General features: G+C 49.1%; 1 protein-coding gene across 1 annotated transcript in view; it reads left to right on the top strand.

The window, feature by feature from the left end:
• The window catches only part of MAPK1 (mitogen-activated protein kinase 1), a 150,012-nt gene that overhangs the window by 64,794 nt on the left and 71,820 nt on the right, over window positions 1-13,398 (top strand). The window contains exon 2 of the mRNA XM_082263551.1: window positions 12,880-13,062. Coding sequence (XP_082119677.1) covers window positions 12,880-13,062 — 183 coding nt within the window. The remainder of the gene's footprint in view (window positions 1-12,879; window positions 13,063-13,398) is intronic.

Genomic DNA, 13,398 nt, shown 5'->3' with positions numbered 1-13,398 from the left:
TTGTCAGGCATGCATACAAGTATGTAGGGGCCATACAAACTACTGAGTACCATTTTTGAGTTGCTGCAATGAAATTTAAAAAAATATTGACTAGCCTGATGCATAATTTTTTCACTTTGATTTTTGGGGTGTCTTTGAATTCAGCCCTCTGTAGGTTGATTTTCATTTCCATCAGTGTGGCATCCTTTGGTTCCGAACACATTACCCAGTCCATATCAGTATAGATATCCAGCATGAGATTTTTCCCCATTGAGATCTAAAGTGTTCCTTTAATTGTTTTGAGCAGTGTATATAGATGGCTGCACCCCAGTCAGCCATAAGTTTGTGTCCACCCACCTAGTATTTAGATCCCACTTTTGGCACCACTAGACCGCTGAAGATACACTGTAGTATCTGGCACCAAGCTGTCCGTAGCAGACCCTTTTAAATCATGGGTGTCTACCCTTTTGGCTTCTCTGGGCCACATTGAGCGTAGAGAAATTTTCTCGGGCCGCATATAAAATATATATTATAGTTAAGGAATGGAAGTAATATGCCCCCCCCCCCCCCACACTTATTTAACACAACTAGAGGATGATCAAATGAATACAGTATATAGAGGTGTACTTCTAAAAGACATTAAAGGAACACACTAACCACCATGACCACTTCAGTGATTTTGAGTGGTCATGGTGGTAGGAGTCAGAAACACTGCACATGCTGGGATATTTAGTTATATGCTGGAGGCTAGTTGCACCACTTAGCACATATGACTTAAGTAGCCAGAAAATGTCATGCACTTATTCATCTTGGTACACCCTGCTCATGTTTCAGAGCATAGAATCACTGTGGGAGTCCTAGAGGTGTGTATGCGGGTGTAGCCCCTCCCTAGACCTGGGCACACCCCTCTCTAGGCATTCTTTTAAGAGGAAGATCGCTGCTGACATGTGCTGCTGAGACACTCTGGGCCTTCTGGTGCATCTTGCTGTGGGTTGGTGAACCTTGGGGGGGGTTCTCTCTCTCTGCTGGGGGTTTCTAGGCGCGCTGCCCGACAATTTGGGGGCTCTGTAGCGCGGCGGGACATTTTTTCCTAAAAAAAAAAAAACTTTTTTTTTTTTTTTCAAATTTTGCTAAAGAGTTCTCCTGGTGTTCCATGGACCCTGCTGAACACGTGTCCCCACTTGATCCCCTTGATCTGGCCGCAGGGCCCGCGGGTTCCCAGCTGCCTATAGATGCACTTTCGGTGCTCCTGGATTAGTTTGTGTCCCGAGCGGAGATCGTCTTTCAGGGGCAAAGTGCTAGAAAACACCCTCCGCCTACCTCTACCTCCAGAATCTGAGTCTGAATCAGTCACTGCTGACACAGGTCTCCCTTCCGGGTCGACTGCCTCACGTCCAGTCTCCTCTGATAGTGAGGATGACCTTTCTGCCTCCATTGGCGCGCAAGACAAGGTGCTGGTGGACGCACTGATTGTGTCTGTACGTGATACCCTAAAGATGGAGGCCGCAACTGTGACTGATGCGCAGGTTGCTTTTGGCACTCGCAAACCCTCCAGGGTGACAAAGGTTTTTCCTTTTCTGGCAATCTTTGGCGATATAATGAAGTATTAATGGGACCGTCCGAAACACCCCCTGGGATACCTAAGCGGACTGCTAGGCGCTACCCTTTTTGAAGAGTCCCTCATTAAAAAGTGAACGGTGCCGCCTATGGTGGATCCCGTCAGTCTGCAGACTGAATAAAGCTACTGTGATCCCGGTGTAGGATTACCCGTCCTTTAGGGATCCGGTGGATCGTAGGGCGGAGTCTGTGTCCCACACTATGTTCTCCCTAGCGGGGTCTGCCTTAAGACCTGTGTTTACCATTGCCCTGAGTTTGCAAACCTTAACGGAATGGGTTAGGTTGCTACACCGTGACCTGAAGGGGAGACACCTTCCCCTGCCATTTCAGAACTGCTGGACCAAATGGTGCAAGGGCTGCAATTTAATTGCGATGCCGTGCTGGATACTGCTCCAATGCTGGGGCGTTTGTAGTTTTCGGCGGTGGTGCTCCGGCGCATGCTGTGGCTGAAGTGCTGGTCTGCGGATTAGGGTTCAAAGAAAGCCTTGACTGATCTCCCTTTTCAGGGGGGTCGCCTGTTTGGAGCTACCTTGGATGATATTATCAAAGGTCTCACTGGGGGCAAGAGTACCTTTCTCCCGCAGGCTACCAAGGGTAAGGACCTCCCCGTTGCGGACCTTCATTTTCAGCACACAAGAAGTTTTTTCGTCCCTCTGGATCAGTCGACAAGGTGAAGCCCTTCAAGGCCCCCCTTGGGAGGTTCAAAGCGACCCTGGTCTGGAAAACAAAAATAGAGCTCCTCTAGACCTGAGGATAAGGCCACTTTGGCCTGAAGGTGCGCCCCACCCATGTCAGGTGTCGGGGGGAAGTCTTTGCCGGTTCCCAGACCCGTGGTTCTCCCGGATTCAAGACAAATGGGTTCACAAGGTCATACGGTCAGGGTACAAGATCGAGTTTCGATCAGTTCCACTGGTAATGTTCTTCCCTTCCAATGTGAGACTGTCCCCGGATCGCTTACGGGCTCTGTTGGGGGCAGTACAGGACTTGGTACAACAGTGAGTAATGGTTCCGGAACGTTCTCGGGGCTTTTACTCAAATCTTCACAGTGCCCAGGAACGAGGGCGAGGTATGTCCAATCCTGGACTTAAAGGCGCTGAATTGTTTTGTAAGGGTGCAAAAATCCAAGATGGCCTTCCTGCATCAGGGGGACTTTCTGGCCTCCATAGACATCAAAGATGCCTACTTCACATTCCCATTTACGCAGGACACCCAACGTTTTCTGTGCTTTGCAGTGGGAGAGGACCATTATCAGTTTGTGGCGTTATCCTTTGGTCTTGCCTCTGCACCCTGTGTCTTCACAAAGGTTTTGGCTCCAATTCTGGCGTTGTTGCGACAACAGGGGATTTCGGTCCTGGGCTACTTGGACAACCTCCTTCTCCGTGCGGAGTCTCCACAGGCTATGATGTCAAATTTGGAGATCACCATGAAATCTCTGAAGAGTTCGGGTGGATTGTGAACCTGCAGAAGTCGTCCCTGGTTCCCTCCAGGAGACTGGACTATCTGGGCCTGACTTTGGATTCGTCCTTAGCCAAGGTGTTTCTCCCTTCAGAAAAATTACACAAACTCCAGACAGCGACTCAGCTGTTGCTGTCCAGCAAATAGTCGTCCTTTTGGACCTGTATTTGAGTTCTGGGACTGATGATGGCATCCTTTTGAGGTGGTACCTTTCGCTCAGTTTCATATGAGGACCCCCCAGAAGGAGATCCTTCTCAAATGGAACAGGAATCCTGATTCCCTGGATAATCAGATCCAGCTGAGCGAGCGGACCAGGGAGTCCCTGATATGGTGGCTTCAGTCTCCGATGCTCATTCAAGAAAAATCCTTTCTTCCGATCTTTTGGACGATTGTCACCACGGATGCCAGTCCAGGTGGGGAGGGGTTCTCGACAGGTTTTCTACTCGGGGAATCTGGTCCCTGGAAGAATCAATGTTGCCGATAAATGCAGGAAGAGAGGGTGAACCGTCCGGGACTGCCCATAGGCATAGCCAAAACTTTTTTTCTGCCTAGTGTCCTACTCCTGTAAGGGGCAGTATAACCCTACTGATATGGATCATAGGACTGTCAATGAACTTAAGAGAAAAGGATTTTACGGTAAGTCAAAAATCCAGTCCCCCACAAATAGAGCTTTTTTTGGTGGTATTCGATCACCTCTGCGGTTTTTGTTTTGCGCTATAAACAAAAAGCGATACTTCTGAAAACTTTTTCTCTTACGTCCTCCGACAGTCGCCGCCTCTTCATATTCGTCACAATGGGGGTAATTGACCTTTGCTCCGTAGGAGTAGCTAGGCAACAGAATATGTCAATATTAAAGCTTTTAACATATCCCACCCCCAGGGGGTGGTCCCCTCAGTCAATACCCTCCTACTTCCCGTATCCATACCTCAGTTTCATTGTCTAGCTTGTCAGGAGTAGCTGGATGTTTCTATGCTGGGGCATTTTGTCTCAGCCTTTTATCTTCTTTTTTGATTTTATTTGAGTTTTTTTTTCTCTTTCTTTACTTAGCTGTTACTTTTTGTCAGCATTAGTTCTTCTGATGAAGAGGATCATGCGGGCTGGGTCTCGGGCTGGCCCCCCTGGTCGCAGGTTGTGGGTCAGTGGCTTCCCAGCCTGCCATCGAGCGTTCAGTCAGGTATTTTTCCTGGCATATGTGAACGACCCATCCCTGTTCGCTGCAGGGATGCTATGGTGAGGTGGCTACCTCACTGGACGCCATGCGGTTTCGCACCGCAGTTCTACTGCGTCCTGACTGCGACTCGCCCTGTCCCATGTGCAGTGGCTTGATCGCTTGTGCGGGTTCCCCACGCCATTCAGGAGGTAAGTGTACTCTGTGTGGGGACCTGTCTGTGTAGGGGGTGTCAGTCTGGGACTGTGTAACCCTGCATGCCTGTTCACACTGTTGGGCTCCCTGTCTGGCTTAATGCTGCTGTGGGCTGCAAGAAGGGGGGCTGCTGTACACTGTTCAGTGTAAAACCTGTGATATCTGTGTGACATGCTGTCTGATTATAGGACATGATGTTATACATGTTGGTGCATACATGCGGCGGCCGCTGTGGCGGTCCGCCATTTTTATAATAGCTGCAGGCCGTGTGCTGGCCGTATCTGTGTGATAAGAGCGGCGTTTTTGGCGCCAAGCGCCGCCATTTTGGCGGCGATCGCTCGGGCCACATGTCGGCGCTGCATGCTCTGCCTTTGCTAGTCCCTCACCGGCGGCCATGTTTGTGGAGCCTTCCATAGGCTTTATAGGAGCGGTCTGTTACATCACTCCCTTTCCCTGAGCAACAGCGATCGGTGCAGCAGCCTGAGTGGTCTCTCCAGGTTTATCTTCCTTATCCCTGTATTCCTTGCCCAAGTTTTGTGTTTATCCCTGTGGGGGTCAGTGTGTGCTTGCGTGCGGTGGGCTGCGCTCGCCGCGCTGTTAAAGGGGCAGTACTCCTTTTCTTCCTACACACTTTTGGGGGCATGGATTCTCAGGAAAGCAAATTTCCTCCCACCTTAGTGGGGGGCCAGGGGACTGCTGCTGCTTCCCCCGCGGGGGGGGGGGGGGGGGATTTGGCTACTGTAGTGGCTAACCTTGCTGCTCAGGTGCAAATGCTTGTGGCTGCTCAATCCACAAAACGGCCCAGAGTTTTCAATTCCTCTGATTCAGAGGGTGATGGTGATGGGGCTGCTATGGCTGGGGTCTCCTTATCGGGGTCCCGTTCGTCCCTGGACCTTGTAGGGTCGGAAGGGGAGGCAGAGGTTGAAGGGGTTGATTATTCCCCCCCTGGCTCGTCTGAAGAGCTTGCACTCATGGATGAATTAGTTGCTTCTATCAAACAAACCATGTCCTCCTGCTGTCCTGGCCTCTTATGGGACGCAGCGAAGACGCAAATCATCGCAGGTTTTTCCTTGCACTGAGGATTTTCAGCGCGCTGTAAGTGAACAATGGCGCATTATACGGAAGCCTTTTGCTGTGCCAAGTAGGTTCAAGCTGCGTTATCCTTTCACACCCGCTACTGATGAACGTTGGTGTGTGCCACCTCCGGTGGATCACGCGGTGGCAGTTTTGAATGAGTCCACTGCAATTCCTGCTGAGGATACCCCGGTGTTCCGGGATGCCATGGACAGGAGGCTGGAGTCTCTTGCCCGTCATACTTATTCGGTTACCGGTTCCATGCTGAAAGCTATTTTTGCTTCACTTATGGCAGCTCAGGCTGTCGCAGATTGGACGCAGGTGCTTAGGCACGTCCTGGTGGCTGACTCTGCCCCTCCGGCGACGCTGGCTATGGTGGATCAAATCCATCAGGGTGTCATGTATTTGTGTGATGCGGACTTGGATATAGTCCCGTTGGCTGCACGTGTGCACAGCGTGGCGGTGTTGTCACGCCGCCTGATTTGGCTGAAGTGTTGGTCTGTGGACCAATCTTCGCGCAAAACCTTAGCTGATCTACCCTATACGGGATCTCGCCTTTTTGGCGAACCCTTGGATACGCTGAAAAAAGGGATCACGGGTGGTAAGAGCACGCTCTTGCCCCAATTCCACTAGGCTAAGGTTGCTCCTGGTAAGAAGCATGCTGCTTTTCGGCCCTCTCGGGGGTCTTTTTCGTGCCTTTCGGTCGCAATGTAAGGGCAAGCCCTTCAAAGGTCAAGGCTCCCAAAAGAAGCCGTGGACAGGTAAGCAGAAGTCCGGCCAGTCTGGATCCGCTGCCCATAACAATGCGGCCTGAAGGGGTGCCCTCACCCAGTTCTGGGGCGGGGGGGACGTTTGCTCGGTTTTCGTCAACCCTGGCTGGCCCGTGTTCGGGACAGGTGGGTTCAGGAAATCGTTCGATCTGGCTACAAGATCGAGTTTCTCGGCCGGCGGGCAGATTTTTTCCCTCAAATCTTCAACTGTCTCCGGAGCGGTTGCGGGATCTGCACCTGGCGGTGCGGGACCTGCGGGCTCAGGGAGTGGTGGTTCCGGTGCCTCGTTGGGACAGATGTCGGGGGTTCTATTCCAATCTGCTCACCCTGCCCAGGAAGGAGGGCAAGGTGCGTCCAATTCTGGACTTAAAGGCTCTGAACCGCTTTGTGCAGGTTCGCAAGTTCCGCATGGAATCCCTGCGGTCGGTGGTGGCTGCCCTGGTTCCGGGGGAATTCATGGCCTCCATCGACTTGAAGGATGCGTACCTTCACATTCTGATTTTCAAGGGTCATCAGAGGTACCTTCGATTCGCCATTGCAGAGGATCATTACCAATTCGTGGCACTACCCTTTGGTCTCGCTTCGGCTCCACGGGTGTTCACCAAGGTGCTTGCACCGGTTCTGGCTTTGAGAGCCCAGGGCATCTCTGTCCTGGGGTATCTGGAAGACATTCTGGTTCGGTCTGCGACCAGCCAGGGTCTGGTGAAGGACCTGTCCGTCACGTTGCAGACTCTGCAGGAGTTTGGTTGGATGATAAACTTTCCAAAATCGACGCTGTGCCCGTCGGTTCGTCTTCCCTACCTGGGAATGATTCTGGACTCGGTCCAGGCGAAGGTCTTCCTACCGGACGACAAGCTCAGGACTCTTCAGGAAGAAGTCCGGTCCCTCAGGGACGTTCCGTGCTCGTCCCTCCGGACGTGCATGCGATGTTTGGGATTGATGGTCTCGGCTTTCGAGGCGATTCCCTTCGCCCAGTTTCACACGCGGAGATCCTGTCCTGGTGGGACGGGCGACCGCAATCTCTGGATCTCCAGTTTTCGTTGTGCCATCGCACCAGAATGGATCTTCTGTGGTGGCTCCAGTCCCCGGCGGTGTCAGGGGGCAAGTCTTTTCGTCCTCTCTCATGGACGGTGATCACCACGGATGCCAGCCTGTCTGGCTGGGGTGGTGTTCTGGGCGTTCTGTCTGCCCAGGGAACTTGGTCGGAGGTGGAATCCTCCCTTCCGATCTACATTCTGGAATTGCCAGCGATAAATCTCTGCCTTCGACGTTGGACGGACAGGCTGCAGGGCCGTCCGGTTCGGGTGCAGACGGACAATGCCACGGCGGTGGCCTATATCAACCACCAAGGGGGCACCAGGAGTGCCCGAGCGGCTCGGGAAGTGGCCGACATTCTGTCTTGGGCCGAGACATATGCGATAACGGCAGTTCACATTCCGGGGGTGGAGAACTGGCAGGCGGATTATCTAAGTCGCCAGTCCCTGGACCAGGGGGAATGGTCCCTCCGCCCGGATGTCTTCCAGATGTTGTGCGCGAAGTGGGGTCTTCCAGAGGTGGACCTGTACGCGTCTCGTCTGAACAACAAGGTGGAAAGGTTCGTGGCAAGGACGCGCGATCCTCGGGCAGACGCGTTGGTAGCTCCGTGGCATCAGTACCGACTGATGTATGCATTTCCACCGATTCAACTGCTGTCCAGGTTCCTTCGCAGGTTGAACTCGGAACCGCACACGGTGATTCTTGTGGCACCGGACTGGCCTCGCCGGTCCTGGTGCGCAGACCTCGTGAATCTGGCGGTCGACGCCCCGTGGCGTCTGCCTCTGCGAGAAGATCTTCTTTCTCAAGGACCGATATTCCATCCTGCTTTACAGTTGCTGGCTTTGACGCCCTGGCTGTTGAAACCGAGGTCCTGAAGGATAGGGGTCTCTCCCCTGAGGTCATTCACACTTTGATCAACGCGAGGAAGTCTTCCTCGGGGAAGGTCTATTACTGTACTTGGAAGGCCTATGCGCTGGCCGTTCTTTTTCAACGTCCTGTGGCATCTAACTCCTTGGTTAGCACTTTTGTTCAAGGGGTACGACATCTGGTCCCTCCTAGGAGGGAACCTCTGCCTCCTTGGGACTTGAATCTTGTTCTGTCCGTGTTACAACATGCTCCTTTTGAACAGATCAGGAAGATCTCGTTGTCTGTTCAAGAAGGTCGCTTTTTTTGGTGACGATCACTTCGGCTCGCAGAGTGTCGGAGCTGGCAGTTTTGTCCTGCAGGTCTCCGTATTGGGTCATTCACTTGGATAAGGTGGTCTTGCGACCTAACCCTTCTTTTCTTCCGAGGAGGATCTCGGAATTTCACCTCAATGAGGACATTGCCTTGCCTTCGCTCTGCGCAAAGCCAAAACATCCGAAGGAGGTGGATTTGCACTCCTTGGATGTTCGGGCGATTAGGGTTTACCTAAAATCGACTGAATCTTTTCGCAAGTCGGATTCTTTATTTGTCCTTCCAGAGGGTCCTCGGAAGGGCATGGCGGCGTCGGCTTCTACCGTCGCCAAATGGATCGGACAGACCATTGAACAGGCATATGCTTTGAAGGGGAAAGTTCCCCCTATGCCTGTGAAGGCGCACTCTACCAGGTCTCTGAGTACGTCTTGGGCCTGTCATCATCGGGCTTCTGTGGCCCAGGTGTGTGAGGCGGCGACATGGTCGTCCGTTCACGCCTTCTCGAAATTCTACAAGGTGGATGTTCAGGCATCGGCAGATGCTTCCTTTGGCCGCGAGGTTCTTAGTGCGGCAGTTCCTTAGGGCCCTTTGTTTTGGACCCTTGGCTGTTTGGGATATATTTTTTATCCCTAGGTTATTTGTTTTTCCTGGGTTGTTGCTCCTGTTGAGCAAGTTTTTTTTTTTCATGCTGCCCAGCTGGTTTCCTTCCTTTTGGTAAGGTTCCTTTCTCTGATGTGGAGACTGCGTTGCCTTAGGCGCGGCTGCGTTTCCCACCCCTCATGTTTGCACTGCTTTGGGACGTCCCCATTGTGACGAATATGAAGAGGCGGCGACTGTCGGGAGGACGTAAGAACGGAATTTTTGTAAAATCTTACCTGTAAAATTCCTTTCTGAGTCCTCCGACAGTCGCCGCCCCCGCCCCTCTTTTGGGGTTTGGTTGTATACTCTACTGCTATTCTACTGAAACTGAGGTATGGATACAGGAAGTAGGAGGGTATTGACTGAGGGGACCACCCCCTGGGGGTGGGATATGTTAAAAGCTTTAATATTGACATATTCTGTTGCCTAGCTACTCCTACGGAGTAAAGGTCATAACCCCTATTGTGACGAATATGAAGAGGCGGCGACTGTCGGAGGACTCAGAGAAAGGAATTTTACAGGTAAGATTTTACAAAAATTCCTTTTTTTTTTTTTTTTTTTCTTTCTGCTATAAAACATTCCTAATAAAAAAAAAATCCAGTTTTTTTTTTTTTTTTTTTTAATCAATTTAGGCTAATGTTCTCTGCCACATTTTTTTTGATTAAAAAAAAAAAAATCCCAATAAGTGTATATTGATTGGTTTGTGCAAAAGTGATCAGGTCTACAAACTAGGGGATAAATTTGTCATTTTTTATTTGCACTGAACAAAATTCTCAACACAACACTTGCTTTTGCCCCCATTTTTCATGAGCTGAACTCAAAGATCTAAGACTTTTTCTATATACACAAGGCCTATTTCTCTTTCATTCACTGACGGACCCAGCTCCATGTCATCTTAAACCTTTGGGCTTATGCTGTTCTCTCTTTAGGAGTCGGACTGGGCGGAAACAATTTTGGCTACGCCCGTGAGGCAGTCCCAGGGAGTATACCATCACTTCCTGCTATAGGACTTCAGTTTCTTCTGCCTAGTCAGGACTAGGGACCTGACTCCCTGCTGGGATCTACGGTCCTGGCATTTTTTTCCTTTTAAATTTAGTTTTTTCTGTTATTTTCTGTTCCTGTGTGAACTACAGTCATCAGCTGAACTGGGTGATGCACTGGATATCATAGATCCTTATGGCCTTCCCAGTCTGGCCTGCGAGCGCGACCCAACTACTAGCTCTGCACTAGGTTGGCCGTGACACAGCCTCACTGGACGGGGGCTGGCCAGCGATTGAAACAACTTCGCAAGGTCGCGTAGCCCTGGTCATGACAACAGCACTCCAAGATGGCGCGGTGAACTGGCGGGAGTGGTGCCCGCTTAATTCCAAGGTGTGATGAGTAGTGTCCCCCCCCCCCCCCCCCTTTTCTCTTGTAATTTGCTATGGTGGATGCATAATGTGTAGCCAGCTTAAAGGAGTTGTAAAGTCAGGTTTTTTTATCTTGATGCATTTTATGCATTAAGATATAAAAAGCCTTCTGGGTGTAGCAGCCTCCCCAGCACCCTCCAATACTTGAGTCACATCGCTCGCTCCAGCAATGTCCACGAGTCCCTCCGCCGTCCCAGACTCTCTCCTTTTCTGGCTGAGAAAGTCGCAGAGCCATTGGCTCCCACGGCTGTCAGTCAGCCAATCAGAGAGGGGCCGAACGGCTGCTTTGTGTCTAAATGGACACACGGAGCTGCAGCTCAGCTCGGGTGCCCCCATAGCAAGCGGATTCCTGTGGGGTACTCGATAGGAGGGAGGGATCGGGGCTGCTCTGTGCAAAACCAACTGCACAGAGCAGGTAAGTAGAACATGTTTGCTATTAAAAAAATACTTTACAATTACTTAACTTGGTTTCTAAAGCCACATATGATGAACCTCAGATTGTATGTCCTTTAGAACTGTTGTCAACTTGAACAACGGCTGTAAGTAAAGTAGTGTGGTTTTTAGCTGCACAGGAGCAGTCATTTCAAATTAGGTGGAAAAGTGGCCTGAAACATTTTCATGTAAGTGTGTATAAAATCCTGTATAAACAGCTTGGTACAGTTGCACTCCAGTTTTTTTTATTTTTGAAGGGAGGAAAGCACTTTTTGCTTAAAAGGAAAAATCCTCTAAGTGTGATTACGTTACAAATGCATGCGGTTTATATTCTGTAAATATGGTCTGTGACCAGCCTGAATTTCTTAGAACACCACTCTGTCTCTTAGGTGTATTTGGAGTGCTCAAAATTTGTGATCCCACCACTAACTTATTCCTTTTGGGTTTAGCGCATTGACAAATTGATTTGAGGTATAGCCGATACAGATGTGTATACAGGAAATTGTTCTGGAGCTCAAAAAGAGGAATGTGTGGAGGTGGAGTGTGCTATAAAAATTCAGGTATCCTCCATGTAGAGACCTGCCTTGGATTGCGAAAGCTGTAAGACATCTGAAATTACAGGTATTGTAAAAGCACAAGCAGGTTCACTTAAAGCCGAGTTCCAGCCGTTTCTGTGTTTAATGAAAGTCAGCAGCTGCAAAAATTGTAGCTGCTGACTTTTATAAACACACATTCCTTTTCCCACGATCTAGCAATGCAACCGGGCAATCTTCTGGGACCTGTGATGTGTCCCAGAAGATTGCAGGGAGGGAGGGGGAGAGAACTTCTGCTAGAGCCTCCTAGGCGGTCCGAGCAGAAGTGGGAATGGGTTCCTGTCAAAACGAGGTCCCCCTCCACAAAAAAGACATGCCAAGTGTGGCATGTCAGGATTCCTTAAAGCAGACCATACACTTTTGGGTGCAACTCTGCTTTAAATAAGAATAGAATCCTTTGAATGATGTGTGTATGTGTTAGGGTGGTTCCTTTCTTTAATTGTAGCGCTGATTTGAGCCAAGTAGAATGAGCAACTATTCATTTTACATAATTCTAAAGCGATTTCAATTTTTTCAGCCAAATTTGCTATAATACCTACTATGTCAATATCTGTATTCACATGGCAAAAAGAAAAAAAAAAGTGTACCTGTGAAGTTTCAGCTCTGTAGCATGTCCAGAACCAGAAAAGATCATTTTTCTTATTTTTAGTAGCACAGGCATATGTGCCCAAAAAATGCCGGATAAATGCCTGCAACAAAAACGCCCAGGTGGAGCGGAGCCATATCCCTGTGCTACTAAAAATTGTAAGAAAAATTCTTTTTTTCTGGTTCAGGACCATTTTAATGGAAAGTCGGATCACAAGTCGCTTCAAATAAGATAAGGAGGCGACTCCCATTGAAGTCTATGGGACAGTCAGATCACAGGTCGCCTCAAAGTAGTACAGGACCCTTTTCAGAAGTCGGAGCGACTTCAGTAGTGCCAATTAAGACGGCACTCATTGATTAACATTGCTTTTGTTATGTCAAGTGACTTGGGGCGACTTGAGGGCACACAAGTCGCCTCACAAGTCGCTGCAGTGTGAATGGACTCTTAAACTTATGTTTTCAGATTTTCAAAAATGATTTTCAAAAATGATTTTCAAAAGATGGTTAAAAAAAATAAATGGAGCACATCTTTGTAGTTTTCATGGAAGTGTGAAGAGCTATGACCAATTCTGTTAAGTGTAATACCCCAAAGCAGCCAGTGAATTGGAATAAAAAAATGTTGTTTGGTTGCGAAAGAAGTTCCTTTGCTTGATGATTTTTTTGCCTTAATGTATACACTGGTAGGTGACCATTTTATTTTATCTTCAATTTCTAAATAAAGCCTAACCACTTCAATTGTTCTTTCTTTCCAGTTCTGCATATGACAACGTGAACAAAGTTCGAGTTGCTATCAAGAAAATCAGCCCTTTTGAACATCAAACATACTGCCAGAGAACACTGAGAGAGATCAAAATTTTGTTGCGCTTCAAGCATGAGAATATTATTGGAATAAATGATATTATCCGAGCTCCAACTATCGAGCAAATGAAAGACGTGTATCCTTTTCTTAACCATAGATACAAAACATGGTTTCCAACTTTTTTTTTTTTTTGTCAAATTTTTATTTTTTTTTCTTTTACATTTAAAGTGCAATAAGCAGGAGATATTGTATATTCTGGTCTACCGGCCATATATATTACTGTAGGTTTTTGTTTTGCATAGGGCGCATTTACAAGGGTACAGAGGCATCTACAATGTGTAAGAGCCGCTTGTTTCCTGAGCAGTGTGGAGCTGTATGCAGGCAGCCTGTGTTAGTCAGAGTGCGCAAAAACTGGACTCACCTGCACATCCCAGTTTGACAGGTTGCAGGAATGGGTGAGTGGCCTTGAATA

Source organism: Pelophylax lessonae, assembly GCF_965119305.1.
Source record: "Pelophylax lessonae genome assembly, chromosome: 1".
NCBI lineage: Eukaryota > Metazoa > Chordata > Amphibia > Anura > Ranidae > Pelophylax > Pelophylax lessonae.
This window is presented reverse-complemented; position numbering and strand designations above follow the sequence as displayed.